Source organism: Saccopteryx leptura, chromosome 4, assembly GCF_036850995.1.
Source record: "Saccopteryx leptura isolate mSacLep1 chromosome 4, mSacLep1_pri_phased_curated, whole genome shotgun sequence".
Classification (NCBI taxonomy): Eukaryota; Metazoa; Chordata; class Mammalia; order Chiroptera; family Emballonuridae; genus Saccopteryx; species Saccopteryx leptura.
The window spans coordinates 48,812,571-48,836,336 of record NC_089506.1 but is presented as its reverse complement, the minus strand read 5'-3'; the positions used below and the strand labels follow the sequence as shown (position 1 = coordinate 48,836,336).

At 38.6% G+C, this 23,766-nt stretch overlaps 1 protein-coding gene across 3 annotated transcripts in view; it reads left to right on the top strand.

Moving 5' to 3' along the window:
• CLYBL (citramalyl-CoA lyase) overlaps positions 1-23,766 on the top strand; it is a 272,254-nt gene that overhangs the window by 239,670 nt on the left and 8,818 nt on the right. For 2 of the 3 annotated variants that reach the window (XM_066380615.1, XM_066380614.1), the window contains exons 6-9: positions 351-518; positions 5,150-5,274; positions 18,612-18,704; positions 23,287-23,406. In XM_066380615.1, coding sequence (XP_066236712.1) covers positions 351-518; positions 5,150-5,274; positions 18,612-18,704; positions 23,287-23,382 — 482 coding nt within the window. In that variant the 3' untranslated portion in view covers positions 23,383-23,406. The remainder of the gene's footprint in view (positions 1-350; positions 519-5,149; positions 5,275-18,611; positions 18,705-23,286; positions 23,407-23,766) is intronic. The other variant, XM_066380616.1, reaches the window with a different exon arrangement.

Below are 23,766 nucleotides of genomic sequence, written 5' to 3'. Positions count from 1 at the left end.
CCTTTTGTGGTGCTACCTTTGGACTGACACTTTCCAAGCGGTGGCAAGAAAAAAATATATTATATATATATCAGTAATCATTTGTGATTCTAGCTCTTGAGATGAGGGGAGGCTTTCTTATGCACACACAAGTGATTGTCCTGAGAGAGGCCTTGCAAGTGTGACACAGCAGATGTAACTCTGCCTTCATGCATCCCTCTCTCTGTTTATATATGAATCATTACTACACTGGGGAGAGATTCCCAGGAGGACATAGACATCTTTACAACATGAGTTTTTTTATTAAAGAGATGTATAGGTTCAGTTTGCAAAATTAATGTCTCCTTTTTCTGTCAACATCTCACGTTCAGGTGCAACAAGTAGTAAAGAAACCCAAGACATTCTCTACGCCCGACAGAAGATCGTTGTTGTGGCGAAGGCCTTTGGTCTACAGGCCATAGACCTGGTGTACATCGACTTTCGAGATGAAGAGGGGCTGCTCAGGCAGTCGAGGGAAGGAGCCGCGATGGGATTCACTGGTATGATCCTTCATGATACCTTGGAAATCAGTGTCTAGATTTGCGAACATTACAGAAAAATAGAAATTTAACCAAAAATTAGTGTTCCTAATGTACCCACGTATTTTACATACTGATGTCACCAGTTTGAAACATGAAAAGGCCATCCAGGGCAAGAACCTGCCCAACAGATTGTCAGGTTTTTCTTTGTCTCTGCTTATCCATAAGCAAATCACTCATTTTATTTTCTCTTTATTTTAGTGACCTTTTTTTTTCCCCTGTCTTCTTAAATTATTTTGTTGTAGTTTTCATGGACAGGAAGGGAGGGATGAGGCTGTTATAAAATTGTTTTTGGATGAACTGCCTTAAGAGTTTGGGTTGATGGGTTGAAGAAAAATTTCAATCCATAGTCAGAATATTCATTCATTTCTGAAAAAAAAAATTGGTGATACCTTTTTGATTTTTTTTTTTCACTCATAACTAGGTTTTTATTCATCTGCCACTTCAAGCCCCTTCTTTCTCTCTTACCTCCCAGTAAGTGTCTATGCACCTGGCAACACCTATGGGCAATGGCTGGCACTAAGATCAGCGGGCCCCTCACAATCCGGTCCTGGGGCTCAGGAGGATATCTGTTGACTGGTGTGCCGGATCACTCAGGTCCCCAGGGGCTCAGGGAGCAGCCGAAAGTTGTGTTTTGCAACAGAAACCTATTTTTTGAGAAACTACAATAGGATTCTACACCCAAACATGTCTGCTATTACACACACACACACACACACGCATGCATCCATGGATAAAAATAACATAATAAAATTTGTTATTTTTATTTGTTCTGCTGTAAGCTTAAGAATATCATGATCAGAAATATATCCAACTAACAAGGAAAAGAAACAAGCATCCATGCTATCCCTTTGATAAATATTTTTGAAATATGACCGGTTTGGGGTTAGTTACTAAAGAAACATTTTATAAGGTGACTTTAAATGTAAAAATTATCTTAATGGATGATGATTTAACCTAAAATAAAATTGGGAGGTTTAAGAACTGTTTTAAGTGTTTTGTTAGAACTAAATAAATCTCTGACATTTGATTTTTTTTTCAAACATAGAGAGTTAAAATATGCCCCCAACAAATTTGTTTAATAACTAACTAAATAAATGTGATCTCCTATAGGAAAATAATTTTCAATCATCTGAAATACTAATAAATTCTCCCTACATTTAATAGTGACTGAGAAAAAGCGAATCCCTCTACCCTGGTCCTGGGGTTGTTCTTGACTGTGGCCCATTACACCAGCCTTTTTCTAACAACTGGTTAGGACGAGGCCCAAATGGAAAAGTTGGAGAAAAACTCCGTGAAATCTAGCTAATAGACCCCAATGTTGTTGGTCTAAAATGTCTGGCATTGGCTGCCAAGAAGCCAGATGTTGCTCTGAAATAGGCACTAATGCAGTAAAAAATAGAAAACACTGAATTGATGAGGGCCTTTGTGGCCATCACTCAGTATAACCTAGGCATCTTCTCTTTCCTCTGGGGTAAATGTTTGCTCCAGAGTTTGTAAAGGAGTTTAAGAGTTTCACCAAGATACAGAACTGAATTAAACTGGTTCTTAATTCAATCGCAGAAGCAAGTTATTTCAAATCAGATTTAAATTTCTAGACTGTGCCCAACTCAGCATGAGGAGCTTATGGGCTTGGCACCATTGTTTCTCAGCGACAGGGAGTATTATATCACAAAAAAATGAAAGAGGGGATGGGGAGGCACAGAGGGTACGGTGCCCGTTGTATATTGAAGTGAACAAGTCAATAAGTAAAGTAGGGAGCCATTTTGCAATTTTTAGAAAGCAAGTCTTTGTTGTCCCAATTGTATTTCTGCATGCCAATAAAAGGTAATTAGTCTGTCAAGATATAAGATTATTTGTAGTATTTTTAAACAAAAAATGATTTAATTAGTATTTTAGGCCACTCACGATCTGCTTGTCCTAATTATTTGTCACTTAATTGCCATACCTTTTTGGGCTTTGCACAAGGGAGGAGAGGAAGAAAGGGAGGAAGGGAGGAAGGAAAGAAGAGAGGAAGGGAGGAAGGAAGAGAGGAAGGGAGGAAGGAAGAGAGGAAGGGAGGAAGGGAGGGAGGGAGGGAGGGAGGGAGGAAGGAAGGAAGGGAGGGAGGGAGGGAGGGAGGGAGGGAGGGAGGGAGGACATCCTATCTGAAGCAGGTAGTTGAAAGTTTTAAAAGCCAGTGCAAGTATTATATTATCCATAAAATTGATAAGAAGCACTCAGTCTATATTAATAAGGATTTTCTGTGCCTTTCTGTACTTTTAAAAATTGTGTGTGTATATATATACATTTTTTAATGAGTTGTAGTTTTTAAAAAGTTAACCATGCATGAAACAGTGGGTTATAGTTTCTTTTCTGTAGTCATTGTTTCACAGGGCCATAATTCATGTAGATAGATTTAAAATCAATGCATTGGCTGCATAAATAGCTATTAACTAGGAATTATTTTTATAAAAATAAACCAAAAATCTTGGGAAGAAAGCTTTAACAGCTAACTTGGTCATCACAGTTACTCCAGTACCACATGCTGAGAAGAAAGATTATAAATATGAAACACTATAGGTTTCCTTTTTTTTGCAGTCTTTTGTTGAAGACAAAAATGACACCATCATACAGTTACCTAAAAGACTTGACAGGTATTGATTTAAAGCACAATATATCAAGTAGTACTGTAAAAAGGATTTCATGGTCATAAATTTTAATGTCTTCCAATTTTGCACCCTCTCAGTAACTTCTCAATAATAACTCTTCTGTATAAAATATTTGCTTTGCTCCCACATGGCATTCAAGTCTGATGCTCAGTTATTGGGTTATATAAGATTAGACAAAAGATAACATCACATATAGATGTTCATAACTTCTAAAACCTCCTACATATCTTAAAATTAGCCTCAATACCAAAATATGGGTATTTGCAAGCCATCGGTATTTACTGAACAGTTTTACTATATTTTAAATAGTTTGTGTTTTGCTCCTCAAATTATAGTGTCTATACAAAGAAGTTCCCATGAAATCTGGCTTTTTACACATCAGTGTAAATTATGTACATAAATTATAAAATTCAGGACTAACAATTAGTACAAAATGACTACCATAACTGACATCCTTTATTAATAATATTATAACAACTATTAGATTACTTAAATATAATTTCAGTACCTACTATTGTAAAAAGCTCTCATTTGTCATCACTGCTCTTATTTGTTCCCAGAAATTATTCCTCAAATAATTTAAAGTATCTTTTTTCATATAGCATTTTAATGTTTTATTAGTATGCTGACAGATTAAAAATAAAATAGCAATGTATGGATGTTTTAATTATGCCACCATCAGAAAAGATATTACTTTATTTATTCACTTAAACTCTTTTTTTATGAAATATTTTAAAATGGTTTTACAAACTATAAAAAAATTAACAGGAATTCACCTTTTTTTAAAACATCCAAGATATCATTTTTACTGACTAATGTTAAAACAACTATTTCAAAAACAAAGCAAACTGACATACCAACAAATATATTTAGCAGAGTAAATTATCATTAAGTGTACATTCATTTTTAAAGAACCAATATGTTCATAATTTTATTATGTAATAAAATATAGCCTCAACATTATTATAACATTAAATTATGTTTCATTTTATTAATGTCCTGATTAAATTCCATTCTTCCCTGATTGTTAAAATGTTTTTTTATGACTACGTGATTTCATAGAATCCTGTGACTCTTATCTTTGTGTAATGTTTTTATTTAAGATCCTTATGCTTCAAAAAGAAGCATAAAGATTTTAAAAAACTATTACTACAGAGCTAAGATTTTATCTGAGTTGTCTAAGTATCTATGTAAAAGGGAAATATCCGATCTTCATTTTATTAGAAAAAAGGAAAATTTTGTTGTTTGTAGATAGAGAAACTTTTTATAATTTTTATTTAAAACATTTTTAAATGGAGTAATTTAGAGACCACATGCTCAAATCTGCCTTCTATTTTACTATACTAAATGAAATTTTTTCATTGAAATCTAAATTTCTATTAGTGGTTAGAAATGACATACTATATCTAGAAGAAAGAAATATAAGTTATTTTTGTGAGACACTATTTGATGTTAATATAGTTGTAATATCTGCTTCTGTAAGCTTTATGAAAACCAACAGACTACTTCTAAAATAAATCATAGAAGGTAAGATAATGGTATAAAATAAGCAAAGAAAACTTATAAAATTTGAAAGAATTAACATATAATTTTTTTCTACTTCAAAATAATCACTCTAATTTGCAGACATTATCTTTTAAAGTTCCAGTCAAAGCAGTTATTCAACAAGCTGCTCAGTCAATCCACCTGTAACTAAAAATGAGAGATTATCTGCACCAAGACGGCATTTCTATAGGATCGGAAACACAATTATTTCCATTGTTGTGTTTGTTCTTCCGTGGTATTCTGGAAAAGCCTCCCCAATTGCCATTATTATTTTTTTAATGTTGTAAAATAATGAGTTATTTTACATACAGTCTGTGAGGCATGCCAGAGCCTCGATGGAGGAGACATTTTGTTTGAGCATCTATCTGTTGTTTTGTTTCGTTATTCATCTTGCAGGTAAGCAGGTGATACACCCTAACCAAATAGCAGTTGTCCAGGAGCAGTTTTCTCCTTCCCCTGAAAAAATTAAATGGGCTGAAGAACTGATTGCTGCTTTTAAAGAACATCAACAATTAGGAAAGGTAAATATTTTACTAATGCCTTGGATGAAATTGGTCTTTAAAATACTGTGAAGGAGAATGAAAAAGACACTGTTTGAATGATTTTTTAAAAACTCATATTTTGGTGGAGAGAGTTTGTATTTGGGGGGGGGGATGATATTCATCAGTGAGAAATTCACTTAAAGTAAATATGCCCTTCCCTATTCCTAAATGTTTCATCAACTGGCTCTCAAGTTCCTCATTTTATGATTTTCATAAACTGTACTGGCAGACTTTGAGAAAATTGGAAGACTAGTTTTTCTCAGTAGACTTGGATGCAGCATTCATATGAAAATAATTTTAGATCAAAGTGAGAGCAAGTTGTAATGAAATAAACACAGTTTGATCAAATGGTTCTTGTGGAGAGAGAAAAATAAATTTCAAGTTATTTTGATATCGGGGGTGAGTACAAAAATCTCCTCCGGTTTAGTCATTTAAGAGTGGGAGGTTGTATATGTGCTTGTACCAATTTCTGGACCTGAGATTTGGATAGAATGGAAAGCAAATTAACACTGGAGTACGGTTGTTCCTAATTTAGTGCATCATTGAGCCTCGCGTTTCCTGCTCTGTGGGTTTCTGCTATGTAAATATTGCAGTGGTGATGTGCAATCTGTCTCCACTTTGTGCCAGTAACACTTAAATTAGGTGTCGCCTGAAGGAAGATTTTATGCTAGTTGTAGCATTGTCAGTTAATTATCTTAAAGGTTATTTGCAATAATACCCCGTGCCTCTTCTTAAGACGATGGAGACAAGGTTGCATTTATAAATCTATCCTAAAGGTGATATCTAAATTCGGCCATGTTACTTACATAAGGAGTGAGGTTTTTTTGACACCTACGAGGCAGAAGTACTTAGCAGAGAATGTTGAAACATTATTAAGGTGCTAAAGGTTAAATAATCCCCCTTATGAAAAACAATACGAAATTGGTTTTTGGTGGTAAATCAGTGACATTAGTGTGAGAAGTGTCACTAGTACTTTTCACTGGCAGGAAAAACACCTGAAAATCCCAGGACTTGGGAAAGTAAGTAACAATATTAAATGGGTCATGCCCTCCCTCTCACTATGGACACCTGCCGTCAGTTCTGACCAGGCATGCATGCTTACCCTCGCAAACACACACAAGATCATCTTTGCACAAACTTGCACTTAAAATCAAAAGGTAGACTCTATGATATTGGAGACATCCCATTTGGACGTACATCACATTCAGGATAAATTGCATCTTTTCATTTCAAGGCACTAGTGGCCATCAGAAAAAAAACATTGCAGTTCATAGAAAAACATTTTTAAGTTAATACTGTGTTTTATGTTTACGTCTATATCTTGACCCTAAAATCTTGGGTCTATATCATGACCCAAATATCCAGATCCTTGAACAGAGATAGAGAGAAGAGCTATGTACTTTTCAATCATACATGCAGATGACTCCATCTACTCTACCCTCTCCCATGCTCGCCTGTGCTCACAATCCCTAAATGTCCTACACCTCTGTGTGTACCGTATGCCAGCTGAGGACATGCATGTGGTATATACTTCCTACTGAAATAATCAACCGAGGCAGGGTATGGGCCATCAACACGGCAGGCCAGAGTTCTAGCCCGGGCCAGCCCTGTGTTACACTGGGTTTCACATTGGATGACATCAAAGGATGCCACTTGGCATTGTAAGCAGCTAGTAGTATGGGAGAAGGTACCGTAAATTTCAGGAGCCAGCAACAAAATTCAAATTAGAAACATGCTCTTTTATGGCATTTAAATCCTTGAATGAAGAAAAAAAACACTTTTCCTTTGTATCCTGAAAGTGCTGTTCCCAGGGAAAACCGTCTCAGAGTGTCCTTGCCCTTTGATGATGGCAACTTAAATGTTAAATTCTGAACATTTTTTAAGTAAGAAATGCCCTTTGTTGGGGTATAAGCTTTCACAACGGTGAGGCAGCTTTTCTTGACACAGAACCACAGAAATGAGAGCAGAAGAGGGGACTAACTATTAGGTCATTTCTTCCCTGCCCCGTTCGTGTAGGTTTGTTTCCTACAGCAAATGCTCCTGGTGCTTTGTCCAGCAAGGTTTAAATGATTCAAGTAATGGGGCTTCCAGTGGGGACATATGGTTATTTTGTCCAGTTCGCATGTTTCTTTCACTTTGCCTATGAATTGGTCACAAAAATTGGGTCTGCAGGTAGGTGACTCTGAGTCTGGAGGGGTCTTGGAGTTTAAATCATGTGGATTCTGTTTGAAAAGATTTAGTCTAGTTTGTTCAGTTGAAGGAAGTATTGCTTCCTACAAACATCTAATCTGTTTTATTTCAAATGTGAATCGCTGATGAAAACATATACCCTCAGTTACTTTGTCCAAAGCACAAGTGACTCTGTCAATGATGAGGAGCTGATGGTTTGGGTCCCAGTGAGCCACTTATAAATTTCTAAAAGACATTTCTTCCTCCTTTGATGAAAAATTTCAAGAAATATTTTTAAGTAGAAATGACCCAAGAAGGCAAAATTAAATATCTTTGCTTTTCTCTACTTCCTGCTCCCATCTTAAATTATATTGTTCCCTAAGACCAAAGGTATAGCTCAAGTTCACAGTTAATGCTGGGCAATTATGCTTTCTATAGTAATAATAATTATTACTGTTATATTGTTATAATAATTATTATTCAAAAATAAAAGTTCTACCTTTTTTTTCCTTTCCTCTCTCAATAACAAAATTCATCAGAATACTTAGATCATGAGTAGATAAATTATTGAGGATCAGTCTTTGGTATCACATGAATTTCTTTGTTTTATTTTAAGTAGAAGTTGTAAGGAAAGAAGGTTTGGTGCCCTTAGTCTAATGTTGGGTTAAAATATTTTACATTAAGAAATAGTAATCTGCTCATATAACCTGTCACTTTTGGCAGGTACAGATTCTTGTGACTGCTTTAAGAATTTTGCCTGGCTCAAGAGTGGCATTAAGGACTGAGGTCATCTTCTTCTATTAAATCTGTTGGAAAATATCTAAACATTCCACACACTTTTAATTCTGTCAAACTAAACCATTTCTAATTTAGCTGACTTCAACTGTGATGCATATATCGACAATATTAATCCAACTTGATTCTTTCTTCCATCCTTTCAGAAAAAATATATTTTGAGATGCAAACTGAAGGTCATTATTTTAGCTGCGAATTATTTGACAAATATTTTAGCCAGGCTAAGTCACTTTCATATGATTTGTTTTAAATTTATAAAGGGTAAGGATTTTCTTGAAAGTAAATTTTATTTTTATGTAATTTTTTTCATAATAATGTTAATTCCAATAATAGTTGAAAATTCTTCAATGAATTTGGTATTGTCTATTAAAATATGATTTTAATAGTTTTTATTGACTAAGAATTATATGTAGTATGAAAATTGGATCATTGAAATGACAGTATCTCAAGCTAATAATTAGTTACTATTAGTTGATATCAGTGGAAACTATAACTGGTTTATAAATAAATACATATATATTTATACTATATATACATTTATATATGTATGATAATGTATGTTTTTCTCATGTCTATATTATAAATTCAGTGCTAAATATTTTCTTTTTCTGTATTTATCAGTTCTTGGGCAAAAAAATGACAGCAAAAGGAAACAGTTGCTTTTTAAAAATGATTGATAATCCCAAGAATCTTAATATAAGAATTTACCATTTCTTTCCAAATGGAGACTCTAACAGAAAAGGCTCTAACAGTGAAAGAATAGCAAAATGTAGTACATGTGATCAATATTTAAAGGTACCTGGCCAGAATATTCATATTTATGCAGTATTTGGCTACAAATATGGCTTTGCTTCATTTTCAGTTTTTCAAGCACTCTGGTTTATTGATATCATTGTCATAAGTACTTTATTTTGTTCTGGAAGGATTTTGTTTAACTTTCCAAGATTTTTTTGTTACAGCTTTGCTAAGTGGCTAAAAACCAAGGAAGGGGAAGTGTTCCTCTTTAACATCTAGATTCAAGTAACAACTATAATGGTCAAAAACGAGGCCACTACCTAACATAGCAACTTTAACACACATAACTGAAACATTCTAATTTCATTAGAGCATGCAACAAAGCAAAGTAATAAGTTTGTACTCATAAGCAGATCTATTGGAATATAAATAAATATCTTAATAAAGAAAGAAAAAGGGTTTTTTTTTCATCTAGAAAATTACAAAGACTACCCCCTGCACACACACACCAATATTAAAAGCAAATTATTTTCATAGGTATCTAATTGCAGCTCACACACTTTTCATTTGTGTTTTCAAATGCAAAGCTTTACAAAAGAAATGCTGTTTGATTCAGATGGCCTTCTAGAAGGCTCCCTGAGAGAACTCAGAAATCTCTCTAGCCAAAAAATATTGTTTCTGCTTATTCAAGTGCCAGAAATCCCACTGCCACTCTTTCACGCAGATCAAATAAAACATCTACAGATTTAGTTGTTGTCTTTGTCGGCTGAAAGTGTTGATTCCACTAATGGACAGCAGTGTGCCCTCCCACATCCCTGCTTCCCACCACCCACAGCCTTTCTCCCCTCTATTTCTAAGCAGGAATACTAAAATCAGAACTGAGTAATTTCTAGTGAAAACGAATGGTGATGGAACATAACTTTACTTTTTGAGATTCTTACTCATTGCACTTCTCCCTTTATTTCCTTGTTTTTTTAATAGTTTTAGATCTATATGCCATAATTTGGACTTTAAAAAGTCAGATTCTTAGAAAAGCTAAGAGTCTGCAATGATGACTGGTGAATGATGGTTGATTTGATACACAACAAATTGCAGGTTTCTAAACATTTAAGCAAAGTGATACAATTCTAGTACTGATCATAACTTATTTCACATAGTTTTAGTGGCAGATGACTGGTTCAGTATTAGAGGATAACAGATTTTGTATGTAGATTCAATCTGGTAACTTTTAAAGTTATTTGCTTCATCCTTAATTTATAACACATTCTTAAATATATTTTAATCAAAATAATTTTATTCTTGTGTGTCTATTTTTCAGGATTCTTTATTTCTCATCGTCAATTAAAAAGAATAATTTTTTTCTAATTAAATCCCTTTGGTTTGCAGCTTAATATACCAAGATTCAAACGGAAGTTGCCTGAGGTCACTCACAGCCAAGGTGATGATGAGTGAGCCCCAACCAGAATTTGGGGCTCACTTTGTAAAGATATGAACATAGCATAAATGTGGTTTCACTCAGTCACAGTGAATCCCCACATTAACGACCAAAACTAGAGAGAGCCTTAAAAGTATTTGGTCACCAACAAAATGTGAATTTGATTAGTTCAGATTAGCTTCTTTTTTCTTAGTCATATAGTTATTTATTTGTTTGTTTATTTTTGGTGTGAGCAGAAACTGAAGAGACAGTATCTGTGTGCCAACCCAGACCTTATTCCCCACATCGCTCCCTCCCTCCCAATTCTGTCCTGTACTTGTCGGCCCACCCGACCCCAGAAAGACTTCCCAGCTCTGATTACTGCAAACCCCGTCCTGTTTTATTAGTCGTCATTTGTTCAGTGGCCCAAGGTAGACTGGGGGCCTTTGTCAAAGAGGCCGTATCTAGTCCCGACCTCGGTTTCATCTGTCTCAAAGGACAGGTTCCCAAAGTCACATCCTCAGTTACACCTGTGATTGCACAAACACACCTCAGCGTCTTCAATAGCAAGATCTAAATAAGGACCATGAAAGGATGGTTTTGGTCCTTGGACATCTTTCTCTTTTCCTTTCTCTCCCTCCTCGTCTGTACGGCTCTCTGTGTGTATTTCTGTCTGTCTCGTGGTGCTCCCTGGGCTCCCTCGCCAAGGATTCTTTTTTGTTTCCTCCTTTTCTTTATATTTTTCTTTCTCACTACATCATCTCTATACCCACTACCAATCCCTTGCCTTCTCTCTTTTAACTGATGTTAATAGAGAAGTTCAGAGCATTCTTTTAATTTTTGTTGACTTTAGTAAAGAATTTTTAATTTTTTTTATATTAAAAGCGGGTAAATGAAATTTTATTAAATATATATAAATCAAGATTTTCTACAATCCTATCCTTTTTTTTATTCCATTTTAGGTTAGTGGACCACAAGGAAAAAAAGGGGGGCGTGTTCTCACCACTACCCCAGAGAGCAAAGAATTCTGTCTTTTGTACCCTTTACCTCCCTTGTGCGTTTTGGACTGAAATAGGTACACACTATACATTTAGTAAGCACTAAATGTAGCTAACTAGTTTCTAAATTTTGGATAGTGCTAAAAATTATTATTCTACTTTTAACAGTATATATGATACTGGCCTTTGATTTCCTTTTAGAAAAATTGACAGAAAAAAATTTTTCACCCCTTGTTCCATCAGTTATTGTTATCAGTTAGCTCTATATTAGTAAATCCTTTAACGTGCCTTCTAGTTAACCTTTGTTTATTTAGATGTGCTTTTCCAAGCAAAAATAAGTCTAGAGTGTATAAGACAGAAATTTGACATTATCGGTCTTAGCTGCAAGCTGCTATCAAATGGCTGTCATTGTCTGCTTTTCTCATTGGCAATACCGGCTTAAATTTGAGATGAAATACTCTAAATTAAATTTAAAATATTTATACATTTATCTCAGTGTTAAAAATATTTCCAGGCAAGATTTCTAGTCTAAAAAAAAAAAAATCGGAAGGGAGGTGAGAGTTGCAGGACTCTAGATAATTCCTAAAAATCAATGAATTATATACACTTAATAATAGGTAAATTTTATGATATGCAAATTATAACTCAATAAACCTATTTTTCAAAAACCTGAGGAAATTAAGCACAATGTCTAATGTGCTAGCAAATGAGGAACTGCTTTAGATTTTGCAACATGCTTATACATCCAGTTGTTTCGCCTCAGTAGGTAGCTTTCCACATGGCAAACTTGGCTTGATTTTTCCAGATTTCCTTATCAAAAGAAATTTAGAGCAAAGACTTGTCTATTTTTGTCTGATCATTCTGCCTTGAAAGTTTTAAAGATACGGTAATATCTTGCTGCCTACATTTTGTGAGGTCTGAGAAGAATTTTTAAAACAGAAGGTACCTTTGGTCTTTCCTGTCCATTGGTGAAGTAAGAATGGCTCCGGGTCCACTGAGACCCTCCAGCTGGGCAGTAGCCGACTCTGGACGGGTCACATATTAAGATAATTGACCCAAACGTTCACCTCAGCTCTCCTCCATACTGTTCAGCCACCTCTACCTGCCCTGCTGAATTCATCTTCCAGACCTCCTAACTGCTTCTTTTTCTGCTCCTCCAGCTTCCTAAAATTGTTGCTAAAGTCCCAACTTAATCTTACTAATGTACAATACTGTTCCTTTTTTAAAAAAGTTGATTTTTGAAAGAGGAAGGAGGAGAGAGGAAGGAAGAGAGACAGGAGCATTGATCTGTTCCTGTGTGTGCCCTGACCGGGGATCGAATCTGCAACCTCTGTGCATCTGGACGACGCTGAGCAATCCGGACAGGGCTGTTCCTATTTTCTATGCAGAGTTAAAGCTAAATGAGTCCTTTTAAAAAAGCAAAATGTTAATGAATCTATCTTTTTACATCTCAATAGCCACATTCCAAGGAATTTCCTCCTTTTTAACGAACCCATGGGGCCTTTTGTCTTTGCTAGGACTTCTTGGCTCTGCTCCCCCTCTGCTGAAAACCGTCCTTCCTTCCCCTGCCTTCCCCAGCCAAAGCCATGCGCCCAATTTCAGGGCAACTGCCTTTCATTAGTAGCTCCTCCAGCTGATGGTCTAAGTTTTTAAACTCTATTAAGTATATTGTTTTCAAATACTGATGCTGTGACAAATATGTAGCACCTCGGAGTCTAGTTTCTTAACGGGATCATTCATTCTGATTTATAGTTTAAAGGGGACAGGAAGCTTTAGACATGAGTTAGCCTCTCCTTATGGCATCTTTAGGAATGTTGATGTCTCTTAGAACTCTTATAGCTACTATGACATCATAAAATCCTGTTATAATTCAAATGTCCTGTTCCTTTCTCTGATGAATGGAATGAAGTTATCTCTGGCTAACAATCGCGGTAGCCTCGTTGCAGGGATGGTGGGAGCAGTGATTGTGTCGTGGGAACAGCGGTCAGGTCGAGGTGATAGCATTGGTGATGGCAGCGACAGCAGTCAACAGGACACTGTCATAGCAGTGGGGAAGTATGGCGGTGGTGGTACCAGGTGCAGTTTCTGTGTATTGAGAGCCTGTTATGTGACCGACATTGTATACGTTATTTAAGCCTTACAATAACTCTACCAGGAAGGTATTATTATCCCTATTTCACAGACTAAGAAACTGAGGCTCAGAAAAGTAACATCATTTGCTGTGGAACACACACAGCAAAGGGAAGAGTCTTGATTCAGATTCAGTTGTAACAGACCCAAACATCCATATTCCCAACCTCTGCATCAGGCTGCCTCAAGCAGGAGGACCCAGCGAAGCAAGTCCCTTTCTGTATAGCTTTGAGTACTTTTCATGTCAGCTGCCACGCCTGAATACCACCTCAGAATGTGCCAGTCCTGGAGAGCTGCCTATTTCTGCTTGGTGGAATGCCACAGAGGGAGGTGCTTGGCCCGGTGATCCCTAGTGTCCTCTCAAGGTCACACTGACCTGGGGGAACTGTGCTGGGATGTGCACATGGCTCTGCAGTCCACTCTCCACTGATGATTCTGTGCTCTTTTCAAAGCCAAAGAGCTAAAGGGGAAAGGATGGGAGGGATCAAGAGAGAGTTTCTCCAGGCTTTTCCACCTTTCAGAACTTGGAAAATAAATCCAACAGGCTTCCCAGGATGCAGGATCCTCCACATCTTACACCCCCTCTGAGGCAGGGGCTGAAAGGACCTTCCCAAGCAATTCAATGGCCTGAATTGTTACTGCATTCTCCAATCAGGTACAAAACTAACCCCCTTCAGATACTCCAACTGTTCCATTCTTATGAATCATTTAAAAGGTTTCCCCATCAAAGGCATGGAATGTCGTCTGTCAGAATTTCAGTGTTAGTAGTAATGAAAGATTGGCCCAATGTGAGTTGTTGTCCATGTTGAGTGACTTCAGTAGAACTTTTAGAAATTTAATTTTAGGCTCTGGCTGTTTGGCTCAGTGGTAGAGCGTCAGCTTGGTGTGTGGATGTCCCAGGTTCGATTCCCCGTCAGGACACATAGGAGAAGCACCTATCTGCTTCTTTCTCTACCCCTCCCCTTCTCGCTTCTCTCTCTCTTCTCCTACAGCCATGGCTCCATTGGAGCAAGTTGGCCCCAGGCGCTGAGGATGGTCCCATGATCTTGCCTCAGGCACTAAGAAGAGCTTGGTTGCTAAGCAATGGAGCAAAGCCCCAGATGTGCAGAGCATCGTCCCCTAGTGGGCTTGCCAGGTGGATCCCAGTCAGGACACAGATGGGAGTCTATCTCTCTGCCTCCCCTCCTCTCGCTGAATTTAAAAAGAAGAAAAAGAAATTTTATTTTAGAGATACATAAGCACCTATAAATTCTCTGGCCACAGATGTAAATGGTATTGAATTTTAATTCAGAACATTATTAAAATACCTATCAAATTATCACTACAATTTAAAGTGTTAAAAAATATTCTCTTCTTCCCAAGTCTTCAATAATATTTGTTTACCTCTCTCTCTCTCTCTCTCTGTTAAATAAAAGAGAGAGAGAGAGAGAGAGTGTGTGTGTGTGTGTGTGTGTGTGTGTGTGTGTGTGTGAGTGATAGACAGGAAGGGAGAGGGTGAGAGGGTGAGAGGCATCAACTCGTAGTTGCTTTCACTTTAGATGTGTATTGATTGTTTCTTGTATATACTTTGACCAGGGCCGAGTCAGTGTCCCCTTGCTCAAGCCAGCAACCTTGGGCTTTTCATGCCAGCAATATTTGGGGTCAAAGTGGTAAGCTCTGGGATTGTGTGGACAATTCCTCACTCAAGCCAGTGACCCCATGCTGATGAGCCTACACTCAGAGCCAGTGACCTCGGGATTTCAAACTGATGACCTCAGCATTTCAGGTTGACGCTTAATCCACTGTGCCACCACTGGTCAGGCTCTTTTATTCTCCTAATGGCAATTTTAACAGATGTTTATTAACCAAAAGTTTACTAATACTCAGAAACATATATGAAGATGAGATGTCACTGTCTTTAATCATTCTTATAAATGTTTTGGGGTGTTTTTTTTTTCAGGACTTAAAATGTCATTTGAATATTTATTTTTCTCACTGAAAATGCTAGTTAATTTTATAAATGACATCAAAATATAATTTTAAAGTATATAGTATCTCTATATAAAACAAATATATGTTTAAATTATTTATATAATCCTTATGGTTACCACGGTTAACAACCATACTTTCTTTTGGATATATATCAATAGATTAATGGGAAAAGTGTGAGATTTGTGATGAAAAGTCTTAGATTCTAGTCCTCTCCTCCTCATAAGTTCCTTTAAAAAGTTTAATACTGAACCACAGTTTTTGCATCTGTTAATCAGAAATAACCATGCCTTTCCTGCTACGTACAAGTGAGAAAAAGATGTCTGAGAATATTCTGTGAAAGAGTAAAGAACTATCAGACAAAACCTCTTTGCTTAGAAATGGGGCTTCCTAATAAGGTTACACTATTCTAATTTTTAGTTTGGAAACAAATATTCTGGGGCTTACTGAAGACTACAGTTAGAATATAAACCACAGTTGCTGAGAGAATCTTGATATTTCCTCCTCAAGGGACAATGAACCTTCACCTGCCTCCCACCCTTCTCCTGGCGCCCACAGAGCCATCTGTGGAAGGGGGTCAATCCATCCATGGTGGTCCCCCTCAGAAGCAAGGCTGAGCCGGGCCAGGCCAGCTCTTAGCTTTCCCATGGTTGGGTCCTGAGACCACCCCTGGGCAGAGGGAAAGTGCCCAGAATAAGAAAAGGAAACAGGTGGTTCACCTCTGTCTCCTGAGGGTTCCAGGAAGGAGCACGTCTGGGGCCCACCAGGGCCTGTAGCAAGAACAGAGGGATGCCAGTGGCTTCCAGTCCTGCTTCAGCAAGCAGAGTCAGTCTTTTTTTTAAAATATTTGTTTTATTGATTTTAGAGAGAGGGAGGGAGAGACAGGATCAAACTGGCAATCTCTGTGTTTTGGGACGACACTCTAACCAAACGAGCTATCTGGCCAGGGCAAGCAGAGACTAAGTCTTCTGTGATGTGTCATAAAGGAAGTCAAACAGTAATAAGTAGTAGAACCAATATTTTAAAATGTCTGTTCTCTAGGTTGCTTTAATTTGAGCTAGTTTAGGCTCCCTTTCCTTAGGCCTTCATCCATATACAGAGCCGTAGAAAAATTCGGTATCTCCTACTGTAGTCCTCCATTTTGCTTGATCTATTGAGTCACTAGTGACCAGAAGCACAGGGGGCTCTTGAGGAATAGGGAGGAAGCCAGCCTCACTCTCAGTCTCAATGTGCTACGCCCAATACCCCTGCTCCTCTCTTGACTTGCATTTGGTATCTCTAACCTTATAAACCTGGCTTTAAAAATGCCCAGTGCTCAAAGTCCTCCCCTGGCTGTACCTTCCTTGTTTCGATGTCTCCTTCTCTCTGTGGTTCCTCTGCCCTTGTCCTTGCACCATGAATATAACATACTCGCTTGCATTTTAACTGTTATTCGCATGAGTTCAGCTGACCCTAGCCCAGCATCATATTTGTTGAGGTTAGACAGTGTCCTGCTGGAGGCTCAGCAAGTGTTGGCCAGCTGACCAAGCGCGTAGTAGCAGACCTACTAAGGTGAGGTGAGGTGAGGAAAAGATCAAACGGTATGAAAAGACTCTGGCAGATAAAAAAAAAAAAAAAGAGGAGAAACATAGGGTAGATTATATCTTTCCCTGCCGCGGTGTCCCCAGCCACCCAGCTCTGCCCCACAAAAAAGCCACACAACACTCTGAACAATGTTTTGGGTACTAGGTTCTATGAATTCAAAGAAATGTGACAGCCCCTGCCCTCAAGAGCCTCGCAGCATAGTGAGAAAGACAGCAATGTAAACAAATAATTACAAAAGAGTGTGACAAGAGCTATAATGGGAGGAAGGAGAGGGATTAGCACTACAGGGAAGTCTAGAAACTTCACAGAGGTGACATTTCTGTGCCTTGACGCACAAGGAGAAGTTTCAAGACCTTCAGAGCAGAGAACAGTGTGTGGGAGAGGTGGCAGGGTGTGTTTGTGTGTGTGTGTGTGGCGTGGTGTGTATGTGTGTCTGTTGGTGGGCCAGCAGCAGACGAGGCTACGCGCAGAGCAGGGCCTTGTCTCATCAGGGGGGTGAGAGGGTCCCTGCTCAGGAGATTGCACTGAATTCTCGAAGTCCAAAGGGAGCCAAAGCAGGCTTTAAGCAAATAAATGATCATATGTGATGTTTAAGAAAAATGACAGCATGATCCCATTTAGGAAGGTGCGACTCCCCTGTTAAGTGTCCTGGCACTGTCTCAGTGAGACCCCTTCTAGCTAGCCAAGGAGCCGGCAGCCTCTCCACTGAGCTTTGGGTGACAGGCAACCAAACTTACGTCCTTAAAAGGCAAGTCGTAACCAAATTGTGAGGGGACTAAGGCCATACGGAGGGCCAGTCCAAGAACTCTCCAAGTTGATAAATTGAAAAATTGGAAAGGGAGGAGAATGAGAAGAAGCCAGTGTCTGCCGGAGCAGCACCGGCACCCGTTTGGAGGAGTGGCCGGGAGCAGCCGACGGCGTGGAAGAGCATACCGATGGAGCGGCAGGAAGAGCCACATCACAGGAGGTCATGGCTGGCCTGAGAGGATTTAGCAAGTAGAGACACAACCAGGATCTTGAAAAAAAAATTGATAATGGCCAACGCTGACTGGAAGTTTTAGGAATTCCCTGGAAACTGTAGTGAGTAAATAATTAATCCATTGGGAGTAAGACAGCATCAGAGGGGAAGGTGTCACCCTGCAAAAGAAGGACTATAACATGCCTGACTGATGGTGGCACAGTAGACAGAGCATCAACCTAGGATGCCGAGGTCCCAGGTTCAAAGCTTGAGTACAGGGGCGTCGGCTTGATCATGGGGTTATTGACATGGTTCCATGGTTGCTGGCTTGAGCCCAAACGTTGCTGGTTTGAAGCCCAAGGTCACTGACTTGAGCAAGGGGTCACTGGTTTGGCTTGAGCCCCCCAGTCAAGGCACATATGAGAAAGCAATCAATGAACAACTAAAGTGATATGATGACAAGTTGATGCTTCTCATCTCACTCCCTTCTGTCTCTCTTTTGCTTAAAAAAAGAAAAAAAAGGACTGTAACAGCTGTGCTCAAATACTGTCATTGATGCCAACAGAGAAATCCCCTCATAGGGAACTACGGCAACACCATCCTTGGAAGGTGCCAGAGAGAACTCCCTGAATGCCCAAAGAAGTTATCTGAAAATAAAGTGAGTAGGGAAAGCATCAGGTCAACTGATGGTTTTTCTAGAAAATTACTCTTTGAATACTCTGGAGAAAAAAATTATCAAATACTAAGTTCCAGAAATGCAAAACATAGGAATCTATCCCTTAGGCAATTACTATTGTTATCATCACCACCACCATCATCAATACTTTTGCCATCAAATTATAAGTCAGATTCTCCCTCAATGAAGAACTTCAGGGTCTGATAAAGTTTGTTATTTCATTGCCTTACTTGCCAGTGACCAAGGTGTTAGAAAAACTACAGCCCAAGTAGAACTGTTTTCCTTCCTATGCAGATAACCCCCTTGCTAAGGTGATACCACCCTTCACATCCAGGAGACTGAAACCATACGCGTGGATGATAAGATGTGCCAAAGTGATTGACCTGTCATTGTTTTCACAACAATAATTCAATAGATAATAGTTGAATAAAAGCCCATTGCACAAGGGCTTTTATTCTAACGGGGATGCATGGCATGCTGCAGGTACCCAATGTCACATTTGAGTGAGCTGGGCAAACTGGCAAAGATGATCCTGATTGGAAAGGGCAGCCATTTCAAACCCTTTGATCACTCTGTGCTCCTCACACTGGCTTTTCCTCTCAATTCTTCTGCATTCTGTAGAACCTGCTTCTTTCTTCCCTGTCTCCTGAGCAAGTTAAAGCTCCTCGAGGGCAGGGGTGGAGTTGTACCCATATGAAAGCCAGCCTAACCATTTCTATCCTGAGGGCTAAAACAGAGCATCTCAAACTTGAATGTACATTAGTATCATCAGAGAATCCCTGGCCAACCCACAGGCCTTCTGCACCGTAATGATCCAGCCCAAGAATCTGTGTGGTTTTTTAAATTTTTGGTGAGAGCAAGGGAGACAGAGAGACAGACGCCCACATGCACCCCACCGTGATTCATCTGGCAAGACCACTAGGGGGCCCATCTGGGGCGATTGTTCCATTGCTCAGCAACGGAGCCGGTTTTTTAGTACCCAAGGAGGAGGCCACAAAGCCATCCTCAGCGCCCAAGGCCAACTTGCTCGAACCAATCGAGCCATGGCTGGAGGAGGGGAAGAAAGAGAGAGAGAGAGAGAGAGAAGCTAGAGGGGGAGGTGTGGAGAAGCAAATGGGTGCTTCTGTGTGTCCTGACTGGGAATCGAACCTGGGACATCCACACTCTGGGCCGCCACTCTACCACTGAGCCAACTGGCTAGGGCAAGAATCTTCATTTTAACAAGCAGCCCCTCTTCAGATGATTCTGATCAGGTGGCTTGGGAACCCACTCAGAGAACACTTTCCAATTAATAAGCTCAGGATATAAGCCAGGCAAGCTTTAGCTCAGATAGTAGGTTTTTCCTACTTATGTACTTACTAGGTACAGAGCAGATGTGTACAAGTTTCTTAAACTCTTTGTGCCTCAGTTTCCTTGGTTATAAAATGGGGACGAATACAAACTCATAGAAACAGAAAGCAGAATGCTGTTGGACTAGGGGAGGGGAACTGGGGAGTAACTGTTTAATAGGTAGTAACCGAGTTTTATTTTTGCAAGATGAACAAGTTCTGGAGATCGGTTAACACAACAATGTAAATATGCTTTACACTACTGAACTATGCGTTTAAAAGTGATTGAAATAGTAAATTTTTGGTTATGTGTTTTTACCTAAATTAAAAAGAAATAGAAAAAAATATTGTTAATGGGGATGAGTAATAGAATCTACCTCACACTGTTCTTATGAGCCTTACGTGAAAAAAACAGTCCAGTGCCGGGCTAGCAACTGCTCAAAAAATTATAGCTATTATTATTGTTGTAGTCATGGTTGTTAAGGTTTTTTTAACCATGAATGAGTTACTATTTAAAGGCATTTTAAACCAAATTATAGTCTGAATCTTCAAGCTGATGGAAGTTCCTTTGCTTTGAAAGTGGTATGTGTGCCAATTTCTCAGGAATGCACTGGGCTGTGAAACTGAAACTTATCTGTAACCATTTATTAAGGAATGTTTCAAACTCTCCCTGCAAATCCAAATAGCTTTTGACAAACTGTGTTTTTCTAAATCCCGACCAACAGACCATTCCCACTTCACAGGTAGGTCCATCTGGTAAAACAACACGTCCTATAGGTTTATATGTGAAAGCAGGAATCGTCTTATCAGGCCGTCTAATTCTTAACACTAACATTCTCAATTTGCAGAGATGAAGAAAACAAAGAACAAAAATGTTGAAGGTTATTTTCCAGCTTAAGCTTTGTAAAGGAAGTTAAGCAAAATCAGCCACCGTAGAAGACAGAAATTATCTGTCTTGATACATACACTACATGAAATATTTTGCATCTTTTATGTGCATGTGGAACCCAAAACAGATTCAAGTAACATGGCATAGACCCAAAGCCGTCTTTTTGATTCTCTGTGTATCGTTTTGATTTCGTGTGCATCTATGCTAATTTCGTCTCACCAGCCTATTATTTAAGCCTTAGCAGGACAGATGTGCTGTTTTACAGGGCCATAATCCACTCGGTGGGCGGATAACCAGGAGGCCTTTGGTCTTCATCATTTACTCCAATAAGAAAACTAGACTATTGCCTTGTAAAACAGCAGGAGTCCCACGCCCTGATTTCACGTGCAGTGCTAACCCACGGAACATCCTTGGAACTTCTACCAAATTCATCAAATTCATCACGGTCACAGAGATGACCAAAATTGGTTCTAGGCTGAGTGAAATTAGCCAAAGGCCAACCTAGGAGTCTAAATAGTAAAAATAAGAAGCTTGGAAATGACGTCTAGTACAGGATATTAGTCCACACAGGTGTTCATATGAGTCATATTTATCATTCCGAGGCTGAGGTTAAGCTATATAATCATACATCATTTAACTACATGTAGGGATACTCTCTGAAAAAGAAATGTCATTAGGCTATTATTTTATTGTTGTGCAAATATCATAGAGTGCACTTACATAAACCTAAATGGGATAGCACAGTAGATAACTAGGCTGTATGATATAGCCTACTGCCCCTAGCCTACAAACCTGTACAGCTTGTTACTGCAATGGATACTACAGACAACTATAATGTGTTGCACTATGACATTACAATGGCTACAACATCACTAGGTGATAGGAATTTAGAATTTTTTTAAATTTATTGATTTTGGAGAGAGAGAGAAACATCTATTTGTTCCTCTCATTCATGCATTCATTGGCCAATTCCCATATGTGCCCCCACTGGGGATCCAACCCACAACCTTGGTGGATCAGGATAATGCTCTAACCAACTGAGCTACTCATACAGGGTGCTGATAGGAATTTTTCAGCTTTATTATAATCTTACAGGACCACTGTCATATACTATATGTGGTTTTGGTCATTGACCAAAATGTTGTTTGTGGTACATGACTGTACTGGTGAAAATCCTAATCCTGCTGGCTTTTAAATCTCTCTATTGATTGAAAGATAAATTCTGACGTCATTGCTAAGGATTCTCTGCCAAGGTTTTTTGTTGTTGTTTTCTTTAACACCATCCTATGTAGAACTCTATGCCATTGTGGGGGATAAGGGTTTCCAGAGAGCCCAGGAGACCCAGCCAGGAAATCCTGTATAATGAGAGCATTTTTTTGTTGACAGGTAGTACTTGTGAAATTAGAAGTAGATAACAATAGATGCACCTAGACCATCAGCTAGAAGCACGATTGTTCCAATCCACTTCCAGGTCTCAAAAGACCACCTGCTCTCCACTCACACCAGCTTGTTAGCTTCATGTGGAGGTCTGTGATGAAAACTTAAAATTCTGAAACCCAGTATTAGCCCGTGCTCTAACCTTTCCTCGTCCTATGACCTTGGAAAATCACTGTACATTGGCCCTGTTTTCTCATCTAGAACAGGACTTAGGTCACACGACGCATTCAATAAGTATTTCCAGAAGTTTTTAAAAAAAATGAATCTGTAAAACATGTATAAAACTGGAGATTTCAGAGGTTCCTTCCAGTCTTACCCTTCAACAGACCTATGGGTTTTTTTTGTTGTTACAGGCTCGTGTCCCTTGTCATTCTAATCCTCTTCTGCAAGTATGTCCCAACAGAGGGATCCCCTTTTTACTCAGTACAACCCTACCTTATATTTTCTCATCACATAGTGTTACCCCTCAATTGTGTTACAGCATGAAGGAAACATTTTGCCATTAACCTGATCATACATTTATCTTTCAAACAATAATCAGTTGCCAGAGATATTACTGGTTTTAAAGTCCTGTGTGGTATTTCAAAACCTATAAGGAAGTATTTACATTTTCCTTCCACAGCTGTTTTCTGCTTGATTTCAAGAGTTAAATGAACAGTTTCCAATACCTTGTGTCTGATGTTTTTTTCCACTTCATTAAAATGCTAAAAGATTTTCTTTTTTCCTCTTGAGAAGGAAAAAGACCTTTCCCCTGTAATTTACTTTGGCTTTCTCAAAAGTTGGGTTGGGAAGTCGGTATAATTCAGGTGGAATCTAAAACGTTCTTGTTGTATAAGCGTACAAGTCTGCCTAAAGGAAGCCTATAATTTCCGAGCATTCTTTCAGGAAGTTTGTGTTCTCTGTTTTCCAGGGAGCCTTTACTTTCCAAGGGAGTATGATCGACATGCCATTACTGAAGCAAGCCCAGAACATTGTTACGCTTGCCACATCCATCAAGGAAAAGTGATCTGTTAAATCAAGCTCTCATCAGGTGGGCTGAACAGATACAGTGGGTTTCTTAAAGATAGACCATAATACTCAAGGCGACTTGTTAGTATGCCAGATTGGAAACTTTCTCCACTTACATACAGTTCATGCTAACCACATTTTGTTGTCGTTGCTGCTGTTATCTCACTGGCCAGTTAGTCCTCTAAAAATGAACTTTCATTTTTTTTTTTTTCCAAGCTTAGGATTTTATTATTCATGAATGTTCTATAACTATGGACTTATTTTTCACAGGGAGCTTAAATAGTAAGGAAAGATGGGCGGTTGAGGGGAAGTTAGGTCTTTGACAAAATAGGTCTTTCCCAAATACGTGCACCCCCTTCACCCTCCTCGCATTAGATGTTTC